Source organism: Myxine glutinosa, chromosome 2 (assembly GCF_964187855.1).
Source record: "Myxine glutinosa chromosome 2, kmMyxGlut1.1, whole genome shotgun sequence".
NCBI lineage: Eukaryota > Metazoa > Chordata > Myxini > Myxiniformes > Myxinidae > Myxine > Myxine glutinosa.
The window spans coordinates 255682070-255707270 of NC_136262.1; the positions used below are offsets into that span (position 1 = coordinate 255682070).

Here is a 25201-nt window from a genome sequence, read left to right on the forward strand (position 1 = left end):
AAGATAATCGTATGATATCCTTTAATGATGAAATTATATCCATCAGAATTCACCTACGTGAAGTTTTTCAATAAATAAATAATGGTTATTGTGAGAAAACACGAGTTGCGAAAATATAAAATAATTACAGGGGAGGGCATGTACCTTTCACCATACTATAAGGGTGAAGGTATGTTTCTTGGGAGAGGATGCTATAAACCTAAGAGACAACGAGGTGTAGGTCATCAATTTCGAAATAAAGGAGATGGGATAATTGATACTCTAATGGGTATTGGTTCAACCATCCTTAAACATAAAGACCTAATTGGTTCAACTGCTTCTGCCGTGGGTTCAGTTGCGGGTGCTATAAAGAGTATAAAAGATGCTCAAAAGGAGTCTCATAAATTACAAGCAATCAAAGAAATAAAAAAAGGTAAAACTCAACTATCTTCACAAGAACGACAAAAAATCATTTCAATACTTGGGTCAGGGTTTCAACAATTTTAATGCTATATAAATACAAGTATGGAAGCGATTGATAGTATCTATGATTTGGACGATACGATTATCATTTCAAACTCCACTAAAAAGGAAGACTATTTCAAGGTAAATGCTATAACAGGAACAGACTGGAATTCAAATGGAACAAAAAGTTTTGAAATAAATAATCAACAAACTTACTTGAATATAGCTGATAGTTTCTTGCTGTGTAAATTTAAATTCACTAAGGCTGCGAATAATACTAATGCTACACTCGTAAATGATTTCTTCTGGAAAATGTTTGATAGTGTCCGCCTGTATATTGGAACACAAGAGGTTGAAGCGGTTGATTATGTCTCTGCTACATCTGAAATGATGAAATTTACACTATATTCGTTTAGTGATAGAATGGGTAAGGGAGCTGTTGAAGGTTTTATTCCTGATATGTCAACGGGTACAAACACAGACCCTGGTTATAGTCAAAGGAAGGCAATGTATAATGATGACACAAAACCAGAGAATAGTTTTACCGTAGCAGTACCTCTGAAAGGTATATTTGGATTTTGTGATTATGACAAAGTTTGTATGGTCTTAAAATTAGATTTCAACTACAAAGGAATGATAATGTAAATAGGGTGCTTTTTGGGGTTGAAAATGCTTTTGGAGACAACAATCAATTTGTTATTAATGATTTGTGTTGGTATATCAGTGAATATACTCCTAATCTTAAAACGGAAGAGATGTTAAATAGAAGACTTAACTCAAATAAACCGCTAAATGTATCATACCTTAAAAGAAGATGTCAACACGTTAAACTGGAACACACTACCTACACTTGGAATTTGGGTGTTCTTCAAGGAAAGCCACGATACCTCTGGCTCATTTTAAAAAAACCAGATGGAGAGGATGGTACTAATCTCTATATAATTCCAGCAATGTGTGTGTGTGTGTGTGTGTGTGTGTGTGTGTGTGTGTGTGTGTGTGTGTGTGTGTGTGTGTGTGTGTGTGTGTGTGTGTGTGTGTGTGTGTGTGTGTGTGTGTGTGTGTGTGTGTGTGTGTGTCTGTATGCGACCGCTGTTTCTCGACAACTACCGGTCCGATATACTTGAAACTTGCCAGGTATATTGCTGGGGACTCGAGGATGTGCCTTTTCAAGGTTTGAAATTAATCGGACAAGTGGTTCCCAAGGTATGGTCACCGTACTCGCAAGCCGTTCGCTTTGGCTTTGCGAATGAACCAAACCATTTCATGTAAATAGAGGGGGGGGGGGGGGTTCTGTGGTCGTTACTGCCACGTGGTTTCAAAGTTTTTTTTTTGGTTGATGTTGTTTGCACGCATGTTTTTTTGCACGCACGTACGGGCAAGCACGTACGTGCGGGCACGCCCTAGTAAGAATAATGCGCTGAGTGATAATGCTAAGGTGAAACAACTTCGGGTTTCTCTTGATGGCACATTTTATCCGCGAGATAGATTGGAAATTGATTGGGAAAAAAATGATTATGCGGAAGCCTACAAGTCTTACCAAAAGGTGTGTGAAAGCAACGGTAATAATGATCCTATTTTGGATATGGTTGCGTTTCAAAAACTTTATACAATCTACACAATTGACCTGAGTTCTCAAAAGGAAACTATAAAGTCTAATAGAGTGGATACTTCTCTATACATTGAAAGAGGAGAGAATGAAGAAGTTAATGCTTATTGTTTGCTTTTGGAAGAAACAGAATTACAGATTAATACAGATAATGGTGTTATGATTAATATCACATAGGTTTTTTCTCATAAATAAATGGTAGGGCTATATGTTAATCAAATCGATCTTAATAAATTAACATCTTGTATTCAAAATCAAAAGCCTTGTATTATTAATGTTAATACAATTCAAAGAAAAGGAGCTGTAAGAATTGATGTTTTACTCACACACACACAAGTAAAAACACTAAATGATACTGGTTCACTTAAAATTAAAATGACGAAACCTATGTTAAAGAAATATTCAATAGACGAGTCAAGAGGAGGATTTCTCCCGTTTCTAATTCCTTTATTTGCTGGTTTAAGTGCGGCGGGAGCATTGACTGGTGGTATTTCAGCAGCGGTAAAAACTGCTAACGAAAGGAAGGCACAACTAAAAGCTCAAAAAGAATTGGAAAGACATAACAAGGAGTTGGAGAAACAAATTAGTGGAAGTGGTGTAATTGTAGATTTTGCTCAAAAACTTGAAAGTCTACCTGATAAAGCTAGATTGTTGGTTGGAGATATGCTTTCCTCTATCGCTCAAGCGGGTGTTAAACTAACTAAACGGGGTAATGGATTCTATCTTTCTCATAAATAAATGGATAAATGGTTTAAACAATTTGGAAAGAATACAACGTCAAATATAGAACAAGCTAAGTATTGTAAAACACTAAAAATTGATAATGTGGTTATTTGTATGAGAGATGAATTAATACATATAAATAAGAATACAAAGAATATTATTATAAATTTAGACACACAGAATGGTTCTCATTGGGTTTGTATTCATAATAGTCAGGATAAATATTATTTTGATAGTTATGGTATGCCACCACCTGTTGAAGTAATACAATTCTTACAGAATGGTGTTTATCAAACATTTCAAGTTCAAGAAATTAATTCTAAATGTTGTGGTCAATTATGTTTATATGTATTATTTCAACTCAACAATAATGAAAATTTTTATGATATCATTTTTAATCGAATATAAATTACTTATGTTGGAAAAGATGGTTCTATCTTTGGAAAATCCTCTCAGGATATTGATTTATCAAATTATTATACAAAGGCACAGACTGAACGACAAAAATATAGTGTAAGTAAAAATATTAATATGAAGAATACTTATAAATTAATCAATTATCCAAACCCTACAGATGCGAATGACTTAATTAGATTTAGTGATTTATCACAATATATATTTTTAAAGAAAACAGCACGTTTTGTTGAACAAGTAAAATTTACAACCACAACACCTGGTTATACTGACCATACACCTTTCCTCATTGAATTTAACTACCTGCTTACAATTGAATTTTATAAAGAAGGACATATAGTTAATATGCGAATTAATAAATGGGGGTATGATATGCCTGATTTAGGGTATAATTGGTCTTTTTCAATAAACATAGAAGACCTACATGATTTGAATCAGTCTCGTAAAGAAGAATATTATCCACTTGGTGAGGATAAGGATTTATGTGGAAGTACAATTAATAAACAACAAATACATGGTTTTAAGAAAAGAAAAATATATGATAGTATAGCGATGGTTAGCATGACAAAGAAGGAAGGTAATGAGATAAGGATAGAAAGCCGAGGAATACAAACCGATTTGGTAGTGGGAAGATGGGGTGGTATTACCTGTCATAATATTAATCTCACATATATTTCTGATACATAAATGGCAGGAAGAAGACTACAAGAGAATTATAATTTTTGTATTCAAGGATACCTACAAGAAAAGGGTGCTTGGTATTACATACCTTATGATTTGGAGCATATACATGGGAATTTTGTCATAAAAAACTGGCCTTATACTGATATTGTTAAACCCACAAATAGAGACTTATTTAAAGTATTAAATAAAAATGAACTTCTCAAAGTTATGAAATATAAAACTCTTTTAGAAATCGTCAACAAATCTTATTGGTATCCTATTATGAGAAAAATAATTATTGATACAAGAATATCTCAAAATCCAGATGAGTATATGTATAATATTATTTGGGGTTCAAACTCAAGGGTAGCAAGGGATGAGGAAGGAGTTGAAGAAGAGAAGGAGGAAAGAGAAAAAGGAGGAGGAAAGGGAGAAAAAGAAAAAGGAGGAAAGGGAGAAAAAGGAGAGGGAGGAAAGGGAGAAAAGAGAGAAGGAAGAGAGGGAGAAAAGAGAGAAGGCAGAGAGGGAGCAAAGAGAGAGGGAGGAAAAATATAAAAAGATGGAAATCAGTGAGATTAATAAAAGATTGAAGGTATTACAGCAAATAAATCAAACAACGCACTGAGGAGGAAAATAAAGAAATGAGAAGTCTAATGAAAATATTATTTTCAAGAATAACGACGTCAATGTCTTCAGTTTCAGGGAGAAGATTTAAACGACAAAGTGGGGATAAAGAACAAGAAGAAGGAAAAGATTATGTGGTTGATGATGTTGGTGTTATTGATTTTAGTTAGTTTTATTTGTAAATAAATGGAGGAGAGAGTGAAGACATTCCTTAGGATTGTTTATGTTTTAAAAATAAAGATTGAAATGTATATGTTGAAAACCAAAAAGGTTTTGATACTCTGTCGGAATTTTTCTCATAAATAAATATGAGTGATTGTCTTAAATGTAAAAAGAAAACTAAATCTAAAAGTGTATTGTATGTTAAAGCTAAAAATAATAGAGTTTATCAAAAAGGAATATGTCAAGTGTGTGGCTCTAAAAAGTGTCAATTCATCTCTCCTAAAAGTGGAGGAGACATACAAAAGTTTCTGTCAGGAAGTAAATTTACAACAACTGGAATTCCTGGGGAACTACATCTACCTGGATATTCGTTCTGTGGTCCCGGAACAAACTTGGATAAAAGATTAGATGAGGCTGACAATCCTAAACCTTTGTCTAAACCTACAAATAGGGTTGACGAAGTGTGTATGAAGCATGATATTGTTTATGGGAAAACCACTACGTTGACTGAAAAACATGAAGCAGACAGAGAATTCGAATGTTGTATAATTTGTCCTTGATACGAAATCCGACATTGAGAGAGAAAGTTGATAGGTTTATTGTGAAAAAAATGATAAGTGTTAAATTGAAACTTGGTCTTGGTTATTTCCCAAAAAACTATTAAACTCCAATGATGTTATCAAGACTGAGGAGCTTTTGGCTAATGAATTACATAAACCTATAATCACAGTTTAAAAGAAGGAAAGTTTATTCTAAATACACTGACCACATATGGTCCGCTGATTTAATCGAACTAAATAATGATAAGGGATACAGGTATGCTTTAACCGTTATTGATTTGAGGAGTAGATTTGCCTGGGTTGTTCCTTTGAAAAACAAGAGAGGTAATACTTTAATGTTAGCCTTTAAGCTAATATTTGATAGGAATAAAAGGAAACCAAAGAAGTTATGGACCGATGAGGGAACAGAGTTCTATAACAAAATATTTATGAAATTTCTTAAAGGGGAGGGTATTAAATTATACAGCACCTTTAATGAAGGAAAAGCAGTTGTTATTGAGCGTTTTAATCGTACTTTGAAAGAGAGACTATATAAAAAAATCACACAACTCGGTTCTCAAAAATGGGTGTATTTAATTCAGGATATTGTCGATAATTACAATAATACAGTTCATTCATCAACAAAATCAAAACCATCGGAAACATTTACAAAATTAGAATATGAAAAGGAGATTAATTTGAGAAAGCCCAAGTTTAAAGTTGGTGATATTGTAAGAATATACAAATGGAAAAGTCATTTTGAGAAAGGTTATACACAAAAATGGACTCGTGAATTATTTAAAATCATTGATGTAATGGATACAGCTCCTTGGACCTACAAATTATATGATTTAAATGGAGAAGAAATCTTGGGTTCATTTTACTCGCAAGAATTACAAAAAACACAAGTAAGCAGATAATACCCTTGAAAATAATAAATAAATAAATAAAATGTAATGAGGATACGTTTTTAAATCTGTGAACCCCAAACACAGAATCCCACAACTTTTTAGTTGGGGCTTAACTTTTGTGTGTGTATAATGGGGATACATTCTTGAGATCTGTGAACCCCAAACACAGAATCCCTCAACTTTTCAGTTGGGGCTTAACTTTTGTGTGTGTATAATGGGGATACGTTTTTAAATCTGTGAACCCCAAACACAGAATCCCACAACTTTTTAGTTGGGGCTTAACTTTTGTGTGTGTATAATGGGGATACGTTCTTGAGATCTGTGAACCCCAAACACAGAATCCCTCAACTTTTCAGTTGGGGCTTAACTTTTGTGTGTGTATGTGTGAGTGAGTCATAATAAAATACAAACCCAACCCCATCCCTAACCCAACCCCATCCCTAACCCAAACCCATCCCTAACCCAACCCCATCCCTAACCCAACCCATCCCTAACCCAACCCCATCCCTAACCCAACCCCATCCCTAACCCAACCCCATCCCCAACCCAACCCCATCCCTAACCCAACCCCATCCCTAACCCAACCCCATCCCTAACCCAACCCCATCCCTAACCCAACCCCATCCCTAACCCAACCCCATCCCTAACCCAACCCATCCCTAACCCTCACATTCAAAATCCCAACCAAATCCCATCCCTAACCCAACCCCAACACTCACATTCAAAATCCCAACCCTAACCCAACCCCATCCCTAACCCAACCCCATCCCTAACCCTCACATTCAAAATCCCACCCAGACCCTAACATAATCTTTTTTTTCTTCTTTTTTTAAAATACGTATTTCATTTTTTTTTTTCCTCTTCCTCCAATTCTGTCTTTCAAGGCTTTCAAGTTTGAAGAAGTAGAAATGGGAAGAAAGAATTTTCCAGCATTTTCTTCCTCGAACTTTCTTGATATTGCTTAAATCAAGCGTCATTAAACAAAGAACATTGTTCATTGCTTTAGAATCCAAAGTCTCCAAGATGAGTCGGTGATAAATGTTGCTTCTGGGACACCTCCGTTTAACATGGGAAATCCCTATCTAATGTCATTTACCCCCTTGTCTTTTTCAAAAATCATAAACACCTCTATTTCTCCCTCTATGAACCTATAATCCTTCTCACCTTATGAACCTATAATTCTTCTCGCCTTATGAACCTATAATCCTTCTCACCTTATGAACCTATAATCCTTCTCACCTTATGAACCTATAATCCTTCTCACCTTATGAACCTATGATTTTCTTCCTTTATGAACCTATAATCCTTCTAGCCTTATGAACCTATGATCCTTCACTTACATGTAATTTTTACCCTATTCCCCCCACTAGCCCCTTAATGTAGTTCCTTAGACCACTCTTTAGTCTGGCTCATACTTGGTTCTATCATTTATGGCGAAACATTGCATCATCTTTTGTTGAGCCAGTTGCCAACGTGGCACAGGAAATGACAGCCTTGCCAATGACTCAGCCTTGCCTATAAAGGCTCTAACCACACCTTGCTTTTTTAAACACACGTTATGTTTCTCTGGAGGATGGAGGATGAAGCTTTATCAGAAGACAGGTAAGTTTTTTTTGTTCTCACGATTAATTAATTCATTGTCTTATATGGAACATCATTAACATCCTCTCAATAATTAGTTTTTTCTCTTTTACAGTATATCTTTATCAAACCTGGTGATTGATGTTGAAAATGAAATGAACGATTTTCACCAACAAAGGAAGGATTTCAATGAAACGCTTAAAGAATTCACTGAAGTTCGGAGGGGTCTTCATAATGAGATGGTTGAGTGTTTAGAAAGCCTCTCTCACCCGTTAATATTATCCAAGGTTGTCTCAACAGAACCAATGACTGACAACGAATTAAACACCTTGTTTGAAATTCTATGTGAGAGGTAAGAGATATAATTAATTATTCACAAACTTCAATCCATTAATTTTCTCCTTTTTATCAAAGTTGGTGGTTGAATAACTGTGTGTTAAAGGAGCTGTGTGGCAAAGTGAGCTGTGTGTTATTTCCTTTAACTAACTGTTTTATTCCAGCATGAAAAACCAACCAAACAACATGACGTTTGATGAAACCCAGGGATTTCACAACTTCGACGACCGGAGTGTCAACCAATTTCCTGGTCATGTGAGTTGTTTGGAAAAATGGAGTTTCTCATTTATGGTCTTAGACTGCCCTCGTGTGGTTTTGGGATGGCACGGCAGGCAAATACTGTGTTTGGTGATTTTTAATTTAAAATCCCTTTTGTGCCTTGCAGACATCAAACCTGGTGATTGATGTTGAAAATGAAATGAACGATTTTCACCAACAAAGGAAGGATTTCAATGAAACGCTTAAAGAATTCACTGAAGTTCGGAGGGGTCTTCATAATGAGATGGTTGAATGTTTGAACAGCCTCTCTCACCAACAAAGGGAGGATCTGAATGAACCCCTTACAGAATTACCTGGAGTTCCGAAGGATGATAGATCAATAGCAGAGACAATAGATGAGATCGATGACTTCATAAAGACCTGGGATTTGAGGTAAGATATATGATTAATTCTTCACAAACTTCAATCCATTAATTTTCTCCTTTTTATCAAAGTTGGTGGTTGAATAACTGTGTGTTAAAGGAGCTGTGTGGCAAAGTGAGCTGTGTGTTATTTCCTTTAACTAACTGTTTGTTTTATTCCAGCATGAAAAGCCAACCAAGCAACATGACGTTTGATGAAACCCAGGGATTTCACAACTTCGACGACCAGAGGAGTTTCAACCAATTTCCTGCTCATGTGAGTTTGGAAAAATGGAGTTTCTCATTTATAGTCCTAGACTGCCCTCATGTGGTTTGGGATGGCACGGCAGGCAAATACTGTGTTTGGTGATTTTAATTTAAAATTCCTTTGTGCCTTGCAGACAAAAGAAATTGGTGAAGCCAACATGGGATACAAGAGGATATTATACCTTGGAAGAAACTGAATTTATGGAAGAAACTGAATTTATACCTCGTGAAAAATGTTTTATTATAATTTTTATGTTTTTAATGTTATTTCATAATTTTGATTTTATTCGCTTTGTCCAGAATTATTTAATTCTTAATTACAAAAAGAGAATAAAGGGAAAAAAGATGACAAAGGTGCGCCCCCACCCTTGATCCCCCCTCATCCCACCCCTCCCCTCCCATTGTGTGTGTGGGGAAGGTGGGGGTGGGATGAGGGGGGATCAAGGGTGGGGGCGCACAGGGGTGGGGGATGATGGGTGTGGTCTGTGTGGGCGTGGTCTGTGTGGGCGGGGTCTGTGTGGGCGGGGTCTGTGTGGGCGGGGTCTGTGTGGGCGGGGTCTGTGTGGGCGGGGTCTGTGTGGGTGTGGCTTATGATTTTTTTTTTTTTTTTTTTTTTTTAATTACTACTAATTAAATTAGCTAATCTGGGTGGATGAAAGTATGGATGGTTGTTGTTTAATGAATTATCAGTTTTGTTTTTTGTAATTCTTGTGAGTAAAATGAACCCAAGATTTCTTCCCAATTCATATCATATAATTTGTAAGTCCAAGGCATAGTATCCATTACATCAACGATTTTGAATAATTCATTAGTCCATCTCTTTGTATAACCTTTCTCAAAATGACTTTTCCATCTGTATATTCTTACAATATCACCAACTTTGAACTTGGGCTTTCTCAAATTAATCTCCTTTTCATATTCTAATTTTGTAAATGTTTCTGATGGTTTTGATTTTGTTGATGAATGAACTGTATTATTGTAATTATCTACAATATCCTGAATAAAATACACCCATTTTTGGGAACCGAGTTGTGTGAATTTTTTATATAATTTCTCTTTTAAAGTACGATTAAAACGCTCAATAACAACTGCTTTTCCTTCATTAAAGGTGCTGTATAATTTAATACCCTCCCCCTTAAGATATTTTATAAATATTTTGTTATAGAACTCTGTTCCCTCATCGGTCCACAGTTTCTTTGGTTTTCTTTTACTTTTATTAAATATCTGTTGGAAGGCTAACATCAGAGTATAACCTCTCTTGTTTTTCAAAGGAACAACCCAAGCAAATCTACTCCTCAAATCAATAACGGTTAAAGCATACTTGTATCCCTTATCATTTGTTAGTTCGATTAAATCAGCGGACCATATGTGGTCGGTGTATTTAGAATAAACTTTCCTTCTTTTAAACTTTGTGATTATAGGTTTATGTAATTCATCAGCCAAAAGCTCCTCAGTCTTGATGACATCATTAGAGCCTAATAGTTTTTTGAGGGTGAATAACCAAGGCCAAGTTTCAATTTAGCATTTATCAAATTTCTCACAATAAACCTATCCACCTTCTCTCTCAACGTTGGATTTTGTATCAAAGACAAATTATACAACATTTCTCTGTCGGCTTTATGTTTTTCAGTTAACGTAGTGGTTTTAGTCCAAGCCATTTAGCCCAAATATGGGGCCAGATAGGAAAAAACTGCAACACTACATATCAGTGCGAAATTGTATGCAGTAATATATACCAGATAACACATCAAAAGTCTAAAGCTCTAAAAATATGGGGTGTCTGTCAAAATCACTGGTACAAGTGGCACATGGACCCCCCTTTTCATCCTTTTGCGGTACGATTTGTTCACATTTTGCGATACATTCCGAGCACATGGTATATAATTATACTTTTAATATCAGGAATTACAGCATGTTACAGCCCCAGTACGGCCCGTACGGAACAAAAAAATAAGCACGTAAACAAAATTCCCAATAGCTAAATACTGATCACTGATATGCAAATACATGAATCACTTGTCATGACTGTTTCAGAATTATGGCACATTTTGTTGATTAAAATCACAAACTCATAATAAAATCACATATAGAGAAACTAATAATACTGACTCATAAAATACTGTCGGAAGTCAAGGATTCGCTTAAAAGTAAAAAAATGTCCACAATTAACTAATTCAGCTGCATGTAACAGTCTATAACAACAGTCCACTACCTAATCATCATTTTCCTCGTCATCGTCGTCGCTGAAACTGTCCAGGACGGAGTTGGTGCAGCCAGATCCACGGCACTGACCACAAGCAGGAGAACACTCCAAGTTGTTCTTGCGGCATGTACACCGTGCGGAACCACAATCGGTTGAACAGTTGCACCGGATAACATTCAACAAATCCTGAGGTGCTGGAGGGAGGTCGGTCATAACAGGAACAAGATTGCCGTCGCTCATTCTCCAGCCACAATCCACTGGTTGTAGGCTGTTGTTTCCTTTCCACTGCTGTATTTGCAGATACACCCGTCTGCTGTGATATCTGGCTGCAGCAGATGTGGGCGGTAAGGTCTGTGGGAGTATCTTCGAAGTCTTGACTGCGACCTGTTCACAAAACCGCTTGTACCTGAGGGAATCCAAACTTTCATCAGGTTTACCCTTGTAGAGACACACGAGTGCTATCTCTCCTGCAGCCTCGACCACATCTGGTGATGCATCCTCAGCCAAGAACTGTTGGGATCGAGTTTGGAAGAGTGTGCTCATCATGAATTTCTTCAGTGACGCTCCTTTGCCAAGGCCGTACAGTCGAGACGTCGTGTCACATCCCAATACTGCGTGTATGAATAGGATGCTTTCACACACAGCTGCACCTAGCTGACGTTTCATGGACTTCACATTCCAGATGTGGTTTGGTTTTGTAGTGGATTTTGCCTGACTATACATAAACAAGTCGTGTGCTTCTAGGTTTGCGTAGAAGCAGAGTAGGACGATCAGATCTGTGTCTTCTCCTATAAGGGCTGTGTTCCTCATGTTCGCCGAACTGACTGCGGTCTGGACGATTAGCAGGTCAGCATCTTCCTGGGAATGATGGGTCTGGCATCCAGAAAGCCGGAGGTATCTGCTCAACATGTTGATGAAGTTCTGTTTGTTGTTGAGGTTTCCCAGGAAGATGTCTTTCTTCATGGTCAACTTCATGTCATCAGTGAAAGTCACTTCTGGTCCACCTCTACCTGCTGCTCGCCTCTGGTGGGTCATGTGCTTGGTTGATTGACCAAGATATCCATCAAATATTACGATGGCCTTTCCGTACTTTCTTGTAACATAGCCACAGTGGAGCATGCAGATCTCTCGATATGTTGGTGAACCACATGGCCATGGTATACGGTGCAGCAGACTTCCACCATCCAAGACATACTGGATTTCGCTGATTGACTCTATGGTACCTGGTTCAAGTTTAGACCAGATAGCATCTCCGAGTACGGACTTCTGGGCTTCACGTAGCATCAGCTTTTCATCAAACAGCGCAAGTGGATGAGGGCATAACTCAAAGCGAAACATCTCTTCCTTATCTTCAGCAGATTTTGAGATGATGATGAGATGCTGGAATAGCAGTTCTGGGTCTATCTGTACCTGGTCTTTACCAACTCGCACAGATGATCTGGCCTTCAGAAATGTGGTGGCTTGGTCTTTGCGCTTGAACGTGTAGTGGACAACTGACTGATTTGTCATGGAGTGCATGATCTTGTCTCCAATGAGCTTGGCATTGTCGACATCAACCTTACTGCCAGCGTTGACACCAGTCATTATGTTCCTGAGGGATGGATGACACTTGAAAGGATTTCTGTCAACTAGAGCGACCTGTAGTGTACTTGTATCTTGCATGTCGCGATGCTGCCTGGTTTTGCCCATCTCTTTCTTCTGTTCACCTGTGCTGTACTTCACTCCAGTGAGCTCTTGCATCGATCTGTTCGTCTCCGAACAAGCCGGCATGGACAAAAGCCACGTTAACCGTTGTTGCTCTGTCATTCCTCTTGCTCTTGTTAACCCCCCGCTGGTCTTCATACTTCTCATGAGTACTTGCTCAATCATCAGGTCTGAGGAAATTCCAGCCCAAGCTCTACTACTTCTTCGGGCGACATGGAAGCCCTGAGTAAACTTACGGTGCACATCTGGATCATCCTGTTCTAAGCTGTGCATTATTTGCAGGTAAATCCTGGCAGACTTAGCATAGAGTGAATGACCTGAGGCTGCTACATATGGTAACATATCAGATACAGCTTCGAGGTGCAGGGACCAGTTTCCCATACGCTCGGCTTTGATGAATTTTCTTAAGATCTTCACCATATCCATATACTGTAACCACAGTTTCGCTGTTCGGTCTTTGGTCAATGATTCTGTCTGTGTTTGAAAGACTTTGCTGATCTTGTCAAGGATTGGATCACTTGCTACATCGTTGGAAGATCGTGTGCCTTTCATCAACGCATCATACAGGGTCCTTGCTTTACTCACATCTGGATGAATCACATCATCATCGGCCAAGCCACTCATTGCATCTTCATCCCGAACTGGCAAGTCTTCTGCAGTTCTGTATTGTGTTCCTCCAAGAGGATCAGACAGGAGGAGTGCATTCAGGACAGCATCCAGGAGGATGTGTGCCCGTACAGCCCTGGAAATTGCTTTTCCTGTTAGGATGTGATCCACTGCATTTGGTGCGTATATGAGTTCTAGCAGCTCCTTCAACCCAGAACCACCCATGAGGTGCCCTATGCTGCCAAGGAAGCTCATTTCCATATGAAAGGCACCTAGCCTTACCACAATACGTCGCATGGGGCTTCCATCTGGCTCCGAGAGAATGATCGACAATGCCTTCCACCATAGTGGCTGATCAAAGGTGATGATGGTAGGTACATCATGTTGCTTAGCATGTTGCGCAATGTCGTTGAGAGTGGAGTAGATGCATGTAGTGTCGCTCGAGCTCAAATCAATCATTGGGAGAAACCGGACAGATTCATTGCAGAACACACACGAATTGGCCGCCATTCTTCAGGGTTGGATTACCTGCAAATATAGAAAAGTTGAATATACTATTACTGTATGTTATTGCCAATAGACCTAAACATACTAAATACATGTCATTGATGGGATTAAAAACTAAGATATATATGGTTCACAAACAAATAATGATGTACCGTCGCTTGCTGTGGAGTGAGCAGTCTTTGTAAAACGGGGTGTGGTTAAATAAGACACTAAAACAGTAAAAACTTCACTTATATATATACAATATTGTACAGTATGATATCCTTTATTTATTATATCGTGCTAGTGATTAGGTCCAGTGTATAAAATAAGCAATAGAAGTTCAGAGAGCGACAATAATCATAGCATGCGGCATATGTACGTATTTTAACATGGGGCTAAATGGAGAAAACTTGATTGCATTATTTGAGAGTCACCCCATATTTTTAGACCTTTATACTTTTAGTATGTTATAAAGGTACCTTGAGGGTAATCAATACTAATGAGATCGGTAGTGTTGCAGTTTTTTCCCCGTCAAATGCTAAATGGCTTGGACTATTTTCCCATAAGCAATATCATGCTTCATACACACTTCGTCAACCCTATTTGTAGGTTTAGACCAAGGTTTAGGATTGTCAGCCTCATCTAATCTTTTATCCAGGTTTGTTCCAGGACCACAGAAAGAATATCCAGGTAGATGTAGTTCCCCTGGAATTCCAGTTGTTGTAAATTTACTTCCTGACAAAAACTTTTGTATGTCTCCTCACTTTTAGGAGAGATGAATTGACACTTTTTAGAGCCACACACTTGACATATTCCTTTTTGATAAACTCTATTATTTTTAGCTTTAACAAAGGAGATATTTTTAGATTTAGTTTTCTTTTTACATTTGAGACAATAACTCATATTTATTTATGAGAAAAAGTCCTACATAGTGCCAAAGCCTTTTGGGTTTTCAACATATACATTTCTATCTTGATTTTTAAAACATAAATAATCCTTAGGAATGCCTTCACTCTCTCCTCCATTTATTTACAAATAAAACTAACTAAAGTCAATAACACCAACATCATCAACTATATGTTGTATATCTGCTCTCTGAATTTACTATAGCAAATTTTAAAACCAATATCTTCATAAGAGTCATTAGTTCTTTATTTTCCTCTTCGGTGCGTTGAGATCGATTTATTTGTCGTAATAACTTCAATCTTTCATTAATCTCAGGAATGGTCATATTTTTTTATTTTTCCCCCCTCTCTCTTTCCTCCCTCTCCTCCTCCTCCTTTTTCTCCCTTTCCTCCCTCTCCTCCTTCTCCTTTTTCTCCCTTTCGTCCTTCTCCTCCTTCTCCTTTTTCTCCCTCTCCTCCTTCTCCCTTTCATCCTTCTCCTCCTTCTCCTTTTTCTCCATCTCCTCCTTCTCCCTTTCCTCCTTCTCCTCCTTCTCTCTTTCCTCCTTCTCTTCTTCAACTCCTTCCTCCTTCTCTTCTTCAACTCCTTCCTCATCCCTTGCTACCCTTGAGCTTGAGCTCCAAAGAATATTATACATATACTCATCTGGATTTTGAGATATTCTTGTATCTATAATTATTTTTCTCATAATAGGATACCAATAAGATTTGATGACGATTTCTAAAAGAGTTTTATATTTCATAACTTTGAGAAGTTCATCTTTATTTAATATTTTAAACAAGTCTCTATTTGTGGGTTTAGCAATATCAGTATAAGGCCACTTTTTAATGACAAAATTTCCATGTATATGCTCCAAATCATAAGGTATGTAATACCGAGCACCCTTTTCTTGTAGGTATCCCTGAATACAAAAATTATAATTCTCTTGTAGTCTTTTTCCTGCCATTTATGTATCAGAAATATATGTGAGATTAATATTATAACATGTAATACCACCCCATCTTCCCACTACCAAATCGGTTTGTATTCCTCGGCTTTCTATCCTTATCTCATTACCTTCCTTCTTTGTCATGTTAACCATCGCTATACTATCATATATTTTTCTTTTCTTAAAACCATGTATTTGTTGTTTACTAATTGTACTTCCACATAAATCCTTATCCTCACCAAGCGGATAATATTCTTCTTTACGAGACTGATTCAAATCATGTAGGTCTTCTAAGTTTATTGAAAAATACCAATTATACCCTAAATCAGGCATATCATACCCCCATTTATTGATTCGCATATTAACTATATGTCCTTCTTTATAAAATTCAATTGTAAGCAGATAGTTAAATTGAATGAGGAAAGGTGTATGGTCAGTATAACCGGGTGTTGTGGTTGTAAATTTTACTTGTTTAACAAAACGTGCTGTTTTCTTTAAAAATATATATTGTGATAAATCACTAAATCTAATTAAGTCATTCGCATCTGTCGGGTTTGGATAATTGATTAATTTATAAGTATTCTTCATATTAATATTTTTACTTATACTATATTTTTGTCGTTCAGCCTGTGCCTTTGTATAATAATTTGATAAATCAATATCCTGAGAGGATTTTCCAAAGATAGAACCATCTTTTCCAACATAAGTCATTTATATTAGATTAAAAATGATATCATAAAAATTTTCATTATTGTTGAGTTGAAATAATACATATAAACATAATTGACCACAACATTTAAAATTAATTTCTTGAACTTGAAATGTTTGATAAACACCATTCTGTAAGAATTGTATTACTTCAACAGGCGGTGGCATACCATAACTATCAAAATAATATTTATCCTGACTATTATGAATACAAACCCAATGAGAACCATTCTGTGTGTCTAAATTCATAATAATATTCATTGTATTCTTGGACAACTTTTTTAATTCATCTCTCATACAAATAACCACATTATCAATTTTTAGTTTTTTCAATATTTAGTAAGTTCTATATTTGACGTTGTATTCTTTCCAAATTGTTTAAACCATTTATCCATTTATTTATGAGAAAGATATAACCCATTACCCCTTTTAGTTAGTTTAACACCCGCTTGAGCGATAGAGGAAAGCATGTCTCCAACTAACAATCTAGCTTTATCAGGTAGACTTTCAAGTTTTTGAGCAAAATCCACAATTACACCACTTCCACTAATTTGTTTCTCCAACTCCTTGTTATGTCTTTCCAATTCTTTTTGAGCTTTTAGTTGTGCCTTCCTTTCGTTAGCAGTTTTTACCGCTGCTGAAATACCACCAGTCAATGCTCCCGCCGCACTTAAACCAGCAAATAAAGGAATTAGAAACGGGAGAAATCCTCCCTCTTGTATTGAATATTTCTTTAACATAGGTTTTGTCATTTTAATTTTAAGTGAACCAGCATCATTTAGTGTTTTTACCTGCTCTCTTGTGAGTAAAACATCAATTCTTACTGCTCCTTTTCTTTGAATTGTATTAACGTTAATAATACAAGGCTTTTGATTTTGAATACAAGATGTTAATTTATTAAGATTGATTTGATTAACATATACCAGTTCTTTCCTACTCATTTATTTATGAGAAAAAAACCTATGTGATATTAATCATAACACCATTATCTGTATTAATCTGTAATTCTGTTTCCTCCAAAAGCAAACAATAAGCATCAACTTCTTCATTCTCTCCTCTTTCAATGTATAGAGAAGTATCCACTCTATTAGACTTTATAGTTTCCTTTTGAGAACTCAGGTCAATTGCGTAGATGGTATAAAGTTTTTGAAACGCAACCATATCCAAAATAGGTTCATTATTACCGTTGCTTTCACACACCTTTTGGTAAGACTTGTAGGCTTCCGCATAATCTTTTTTTTCCCAATCAATTTCCAATCTATCTCGCGGATAAAATGTTCCATCAAGAGAAACCCGAAGTTGTTTCACCTTAGCATTATCACTCAGCGCATTATTCTTATCAGTACCCTCCTCTCCATCTGGTTTCTTAAAAATGAGCCATAGGTATCGTGGCTTTCCTTCAAGAACACCCAAATTCCAAGTGTAGGTAGTGTGTTCCAGTTTAACGTGTTGACATCTTCTTTTAAGGTATGATACATTTAGCGGTTTCTTTGAGTTAAGTCTTCTATTTAACATCTCCTCCGTTTTAAGATTAGGAGTATATTCACTAATATACCAACACAAATCATTAATAACAAATTTATTATTGTCGCCAAAAGCATTTTCAACCCCAAAAAGCAACCTATTTACATTATCATTCCTTTGTAGTTGAAATCTAATTTTAAGACCATACAAAACTTTATCATAATCACCAAATCCAAATATACCTTTCAGAGGTACTGCTACGGTAAAACTATTCTCTGCTTTTGTATCATCATTATACATTGACTTCCTTTGACTATAACCAGGGTCAGCATTTGTTCCCGTTGACATATCAGGAATAAAACCTTCAACAGCTCCCTTACCCATTCTATCACGAAACGAATATAGTGTAAATTTCATCATTTCAGATATAGCAGAGACATAATCAACCGCTTCAACCTCTTGTGTTCCAATATACAGGCGGACACTATCAAACATTTTCCAGAAGAAATCATTTACGAGTGTAGCATTAGTATTATTCGCAGCCTTAGTGAATTTAAATTTACACAGCAAGAAACTATCAGCTATATTCAAGTAAGTTTGTTGATTTATTTATTTCAAAACTTTTTGTTCCGTTTGAATTCCAGTCTGTTCCTGTTATAGCATTTACCTTAAAATAGTCTTCCTTTTTAGTAGAGTTTGAAATGATAATCGTATCATCCAAATCATAGATACTATCAATCGCTTCCATACTTGTATTTATATAGCATTAAAATTGTTGAAACCCTGACCCAAGTATTTTAATGATTTTTTGTCGTTCTTGTGAAGATAGTTGAGTTTTACCTTTTTTAATTTCTTTGATTGCTTGTAATTTATGAGACTCCTTTTGAGCATCTTTTATACTCTTTATAGCACCCGCAACTGAGCCCATGGCTGAAGCAGTTGAACCAATTAGGTCTTTATGTTTAAGGATGGTTGAACCAATACCCATTAGAGTATCAATTATCCCATCTCCTTTATTTCTAAATTGATGTCCCACACCCCGTTGTCTCTTTGGTTTATAGTATCCTCTACCAAGAAACATACCTTCATCCTTATAGTATGGTGAAAGGAACATCCCCATCCCCTGTAATTATTTTATATTTTCCCAACTCGTGTTTTCTCACAATAACCATTATTTATTTATTGAAAAACTTCACGTAGGTGAATTCTGATGGATATAATTTCATCATTAAAGGATATCGTACGATTATCTTGGTCGGTTATCCTAAAATTTACTCTGTATATGGTTTTTCCTGACACAGGTAAATAGACAAGATTTTTTGGTTCCATATTAAATTTATAACCAATCGGGGTTGAGTATGCACTGAATGAAAATATTGTATTTGTTCTTATTCCATCGTTATAAGCACCATAAATCAAATCACAATGAATTAATACTGAATTTATACCGGAGGATATTTGAATGACATTATCACTGTAAGACGTCCCGTGAGTTTCAATCTTTTTAGAAGAGAAACCCAATAGCTCTCTGAACGAATTTTCAATCGTGAAATCAACTTTATAATTATTTTTAAGTTTAATAGTTGATTTTGAAGTGTGTTTTTGAATATCTATTACAATATTTTTTGGTTCATCACCTTGTTCTTTCATAAGGCGAGAGACTTCTGAAGATATTTGAGAAATCTCGTAAGCACCGGGTGAAACGGTTATAGTTTTATATCCACTTCCTGGATTATAACTAAACTTGTTGTTTTTCTCTGTGATATTAAAAAGGGTATTGTAAGTCTCCATTGACAACAAAGAAGCCTCATATTCTTTTGTGGGGTCAAGTTGTAGTGGGTAAGGGAATGAAGCTGTGTAATCACTCGTTGTGAAATTAAAACTAAGAATTGTGCTTCTCATCTTATTTAATATCTAATAAAATATCTTTGTATTGTCATTTATTAATTATTTTCATATTCATCAACTGATCTAAAATGGCAGATGCTTCATTAAAACAATTGTTGTTTCCAGCCTTCTTACTACCTAACAACAATAATAACCTATTAACTAATTGTGATGGGTCATTTGGAAGAAAACTAACACCCGAACCAAGCTTACTTAAAGCATCAATAATATTGTTGCGAATATGGGATTTGGCCTCCATCCATATCCGCTTGTAAATATTCCCCTATTTCCCCAATACTCCCCAACTATCCCCAATCCCCCATTCCCTCGTCCCATTGTCTGTAAACAACACTCTGTAGAACCGACCTTCCCCTTTTTCCCCCATTAAATGTCGTGCCCAGGTTCACCGCATCTCACGTAGACAACTATAGGACATCTTGCTAGTTATTCTTAGTCTATGTCAGTTAAGGACTCATTTCCATTAATTCTGACTCTTCGTTGCACCAGAATGTGATTGTATGGCACCAGTAGTGAGTTTAGGACCTCCCAATACCTCCCCACAACCTCATCTCCGCATCCTCCCATCATCTCATGGAACAACAACAACTACAACCACAGCGGGGGCGGCGCGGCGGCGGTGCGGGGAGTGGGCGTCCTCACTCCGGCTTGGTTAGCCGCCATTGCCCATGTGCTCCGGCGGGGTTACCACGAAGGGGCTGACTGTCAGCTCCTCGTCAAGGGCGGAGCCCGGTAACCCCCCCGCACCCAATAAGAAGCGGCGGGCCGATTCCATCTGGGGCGGAGCTAACGAGCCGAGGGCGTGTCACTCCCCGCTGGATATACGCAGCCACTTACCGGAGGTGACGTGAGATGCGCCCCCAGCTTGGAGAGAGAAGTCGCCACCTCCGAGCGCTGAAAGACCTCCCTGCATCTTTTGGACCGCGCTTTATCCTGTCCCTGAGCCAAGGTGCACCTTGTGCTATCCATCGACTACCTGCCCTTCCTTGCCATCAATCCCTGTGTGAGTCAGTCTTGTCCCGTTTATCTGTGGTCTGTCGGGGCTAATATAAGACCGTGTTTAAGTGCCCACCTTCCTATGCTGTACCTCTTGTCCGTGTAATCTAAACGTTCTGCATACAAATATTATAACCTCCTCCGGAGGTCTTGAGAACTGTACCCCTGGTGTCGTGTCATTTAATCCCAGCCGTTGTGTCCTTTCCTTAATTGATTTAGCATAGCGCGATTTGGCCAACGTTCGAGTGGAATCGGGTAAACTGTGCAGACGCGGTCATACCAAACCGCTCAGTAAACTAACATCCAAAACCGCGTCTGTAACAATATGTTTCTCCTTCTCATTCTTCTTACTTTTACCAGCAACAGAAACTCCATAATCAAGTGCGTTTAGCAACTCAATATACTCTCTATCTTCCTCTCTTTCCATATCAAGCGGTTCATCAAAATAAGGTGAATTAGCATGTCCATCTTTTGTTAGAAGAAACATTAATCTTGGGGTTAATTCAACATTTGGTTGGTCAGAACTTAAGAACACCAATTTATCATTAAATATCAATAACTTTTCTTTCACAAGATGGAACTGTGCTGGTTCTTCTGTTGGAATGAGACCTGCTCTGGTTTTTGAACCCTTCAAATATTCATTGTTTTGAAGAGCTTCTACAATATAATTGGAAAGTTTATTTACCTTCTCAAGATGCTGAAATAATCCTTCATCATCATATTCTAATTCTCCAAGTTCTTGCTCTGTCATTTGACTAAAATCTTTGAGCATTTGAAATTTTTTCAGAGTAAATTCTACTGTGGGAACTGTAGTTGAAATCGTTTGTTGAGTTTTTAAAAGTGGTTTAAAAAAATATCTTGTTTTCTTTCAAAGGCTTCTTCACCAGTTAGTTTCTGTCTCCTTTTCTTCTTTATGTCTTCCTGTTGCTTTACAACTTTTGAAACCAACTCTTGATGTTCTTTAAACTTTCTTACTCTTTCTTCGGTATTCATTTTCTGTATTTATTGATTGAAAAATATCATTTAGTATCTCATCTTGTTTCACAACAATATATTTATATTTTCCAATCGTGTGTTTCATATTATTTTCAAATTCCTTCTTACTACATAATGTAGAACAAATATCTCTCCAAAAATTATTTCTATCTATTGAATTTAACTTAAATAAAATAAAAATATTAGCATTGTTTCTTATTGAGCCTGACTAAGATAAATACAATTACAAGAAGAATGTCTCCCTCTTGTATAGTAGCTATCCATTACTGTTTGGTTTCTCTCATTAACACAATCATCAAAGATAACGAGGTTCTTTTTTGATCTATCTAAATCTTGAGGTGAAGGTATATCATCTGTATTATCACTGAGAATACAAGTTATGGGTTTTGGTTTTGATTTTGATTTCTGTGTATCACAAAATAATTGTATTATATCATCAATATTATAATCATTTAGTTTGTTTTGAAGTTTAAACAAGTCAAGTGAATCCACTTGGATTCCGCCCAGGTTGGCACATGGAAATTATGATGTAGCATAATTATCATCTCGGGTCAAGATTTGAAATTATGCCATGGTTTTTGTAAAATTGCTACTAGTATTCACATTATGTACTTTCACCAAAACATACATCATCATAGAAACATACATAGAATTGGGGTCCTCTGGGTCATTTGGGTCCTCTGGGTCATTTGGGTCCTCTGGGTCATTTGGGTCCTCTGGGTCATTTGGGTCCTCTGGGTCATTTGGGTCCTCTGGGTCATTTGGGTCCTCTGGGTCCTCTGGGTCATTTGGGTCCTCTGGGTCATTTGGGTCCTCTGGGTCATTTGGGTCCTCTGGGTCATTTGGGTCCTCTGGGTCATTTGGGTCATTTGGGTCCTCTGGGTCATTTGGGTCCTCTGGGTCATTTGGGTCCTCTGGGTCATTTGGGTCATTTGGGTCCTCTGGGTCCTCTGGGTCCTCTGGGTCATTTGGGTCCTCTGGGTCATTTGGGTCCTCTGGGTCATTTGGGTCCTCTGGGTCCTCTGGGTCCTCTGGGTCATTTGGGTCCTCTGGGTCATTTGGGTCCTCTGGGTCATTTGGGTCCTCTGGGTCATTTGGGTCCTCTGGGTCATTTGGGTCCTCTGGGTCATTTGGGTCCTCTGGGTCATTTGGGTCATTTGGGTCCTCTGGGTCATTTGGGTCCTCTGGGTCATTTGGGTCCTCTGGGTCATTTGGGTCCTCTGGGTCATTTGGGTCATTTGGGTCCTCTGGGTCATTTGGGTCATTTGGGTCCTCTGGGTCATTTGGGTCCTCTGGGTCATTTGGGTCCTCTGGGTCATTTGGGTCATTTGGGTCCTCTGGGTCATTTGGGTCCTCTGGGTCATTTGGGTCCTCTGGGTCATTTGGGTCCTCTGGGTCATTTGGGTCCTCTGGGTCATTTGGGTCCTCTGGGTCATTTGGGTCCTCTGGGTCATTTGGGTCCTCTGGGTCATTTGGGTCCTCTGGGTCATTTGGGTCCTCTGGGTCCTCTGGGTCATTTGGGTCCTCTGGGTCCTCTGGGTCCTCTGGGTCATTTGGGTCCTCTGGGTCATTTGGGTCCTCTGGGTCATTTGGGTCATTTGGGTCCTCTGGGTCCTCTGGGTCCTCTGGGTCATTTGGGTCCTCTGGGTCCTCTGGGTCATTTGGGTCCTCTGGGTCATTTGGGTCCTCTGGGTCATTTGGGTCCCCTGGGTCATTTGGGTCCCCTGGGTCATTTGGGTCCTCTGGGTCATTTGGGTCCTCTGGGTCATTTGGGTCCTCTGGGTCATTTGGGTCCTCTGGGTCATTTGGGTCCTCTGGGTCATTTGGGTCCTCTGGGTCATTTGGGTCCTCTGGGTCATTTGGGTCCTCTGGGTCATTTGGGTCCTCTGGGTCATTTGGGTCCTCTGGGTCATTTGGGTCCTCTGGGTCATTTGGGTCCTCTGGGTCATTTGGGTCCTCTGGGTCATTTGGGTCCTCTGGGTCATTTGGGTCCTCTGGGTCATTTGGGTCCTCTGGGTCATTTGGGTCCTCTGGGTCATTTGGGTCCTCTGGGTCATTTGGGTCCTCTGGGTCATTTGGGTCCTCTGGGTCATTTGGGTCCTCTGGGTCCTCTGGGTCATTTGGGTCCTCTGGGTCATTTGGGTCCTCTGGGTCATTTGGGTCCTCTGGGTCATTTGGGTCATTTGGGTCCTCTGGGTCATTTGGGTCCTCTGGGTCATTTGGGTCATTTGGGTCCTCTGGGTCCTCTGGGTCATTTGGGTCCTCTGGGTCCTCTGGGTCCTCTGGGTCATTTGGGTCCTCTGGGTCATTTGGGTCCTCTGGGTCATTTGGGTCCTCTGGGTCATTTGGGTCCTCTGGGTCATTTGGGTCCTCTGGGTCATTTGGGTCCTCTGGGTCATTTGGGTCCTCTGGGTCATTTGGGTCCTCTGGGTCATTTGGGTCCTCTGGGTCATTTGGGTCCTCTGGGTCATTTGGGTCCTCTGGGTCCTCTGGGTCATTTGGGTCCTCTGGGTCATTTGGGTCCTCTGGGTCATTTGGGTCCTCTGGGTCATTTGGGTAATTTGGGTCCTCTGGGTCATTTGGGTCCTCTGGGTCATTTGGGTCCTCTGGGTCATTTGGGTCCTCTGGGTCATTTGGGTCCTCTGGGTCATTTGGGTCCTCTGGGTCATTTGGGTCATTTGGGTCCTCTGGGTCATTTGGGTCCTCTGGGTCATTTGGGTCCTCTGGGTCATTTGGGTCCTCTGGGTCATTTGGGTCCTATATTCCTATCCTATAACATATATATCTCCTATAACCTATCCTATAAATATAGATTTGATGACGTCATGTTTACACATCTGAGCGACAGAAATGAGCGACAGAAATGAGCGACAGAAATGGGTGACAGAAACTAGCTTCACTTTTGAGCGCCCGAAATTCCCAGGCAAACGCTATAACGCACCAGGTTTACAACCTGTGCGTTAATAAACCGATAATGTCTTCCTTTTTAAGACCCGCATTAAAACCCTGTGAGAGTAGTTGATACTCGGGTTGAAAACTTGACTTTGTAAAAATTATTAAATTATCATAATCTAAAAAATTAGGACTAAGGAGCATCTTTAAAAGTAAACAGGTTTTTCCACATCCGCTTGAACCGACTATTAGACATCTCAATGAATTGGAAGATTTTTATGGTAATTAAATTTTATCTTATTTTCCCAAACGGGTAAAAAATCATTCATTTATATATTTGGAAAACAAGTCATCTAACTTTTTTTGAGTTTTTTGAGAAACTCTATATTTTATCCTGAGTTCAGGTTTAATTTCAAAATAATCCATTATTTTGTTTATATAGTATCTTGTATTAACATTTCCATTAAAATTATTTTGAATAATAAATATCATTAAACCCTTATACATTTCCTCA

At 38.2% G+C, this 25201-nt stretch overlaps 2 protein-coding genes across 2 annotated transcripts in view; one reads left to right on the forward strand and one right to left on the reverse strand.

The window, feature by feature from the left end:
- Positions 1–25201, reverse strand: part of LOC137420657 (uncharacterized) — a 71453-nt gene that overhangs the window by 18819 nt on the left and 27433 nt on the right. The window lies entirely within an intron of this gene.
- LOC137420636 (uncharacterized) lies at positions 7743–9087 on the forward strand. Its single transcript, XM_078772714.1, has 5 exons — positions 7743–8019; positions 8168–8258; positions 8389–8654; positions 8807–8900; positions 9025–9087. Exons 1-5 carry the CDS (start codon positions 7823–7825, stop codon positions 9085–9087), a joined length of 711 nt encoding a protein of 236 aa, XP_078628840.1. The 5' UTR covers positions 7743–7822.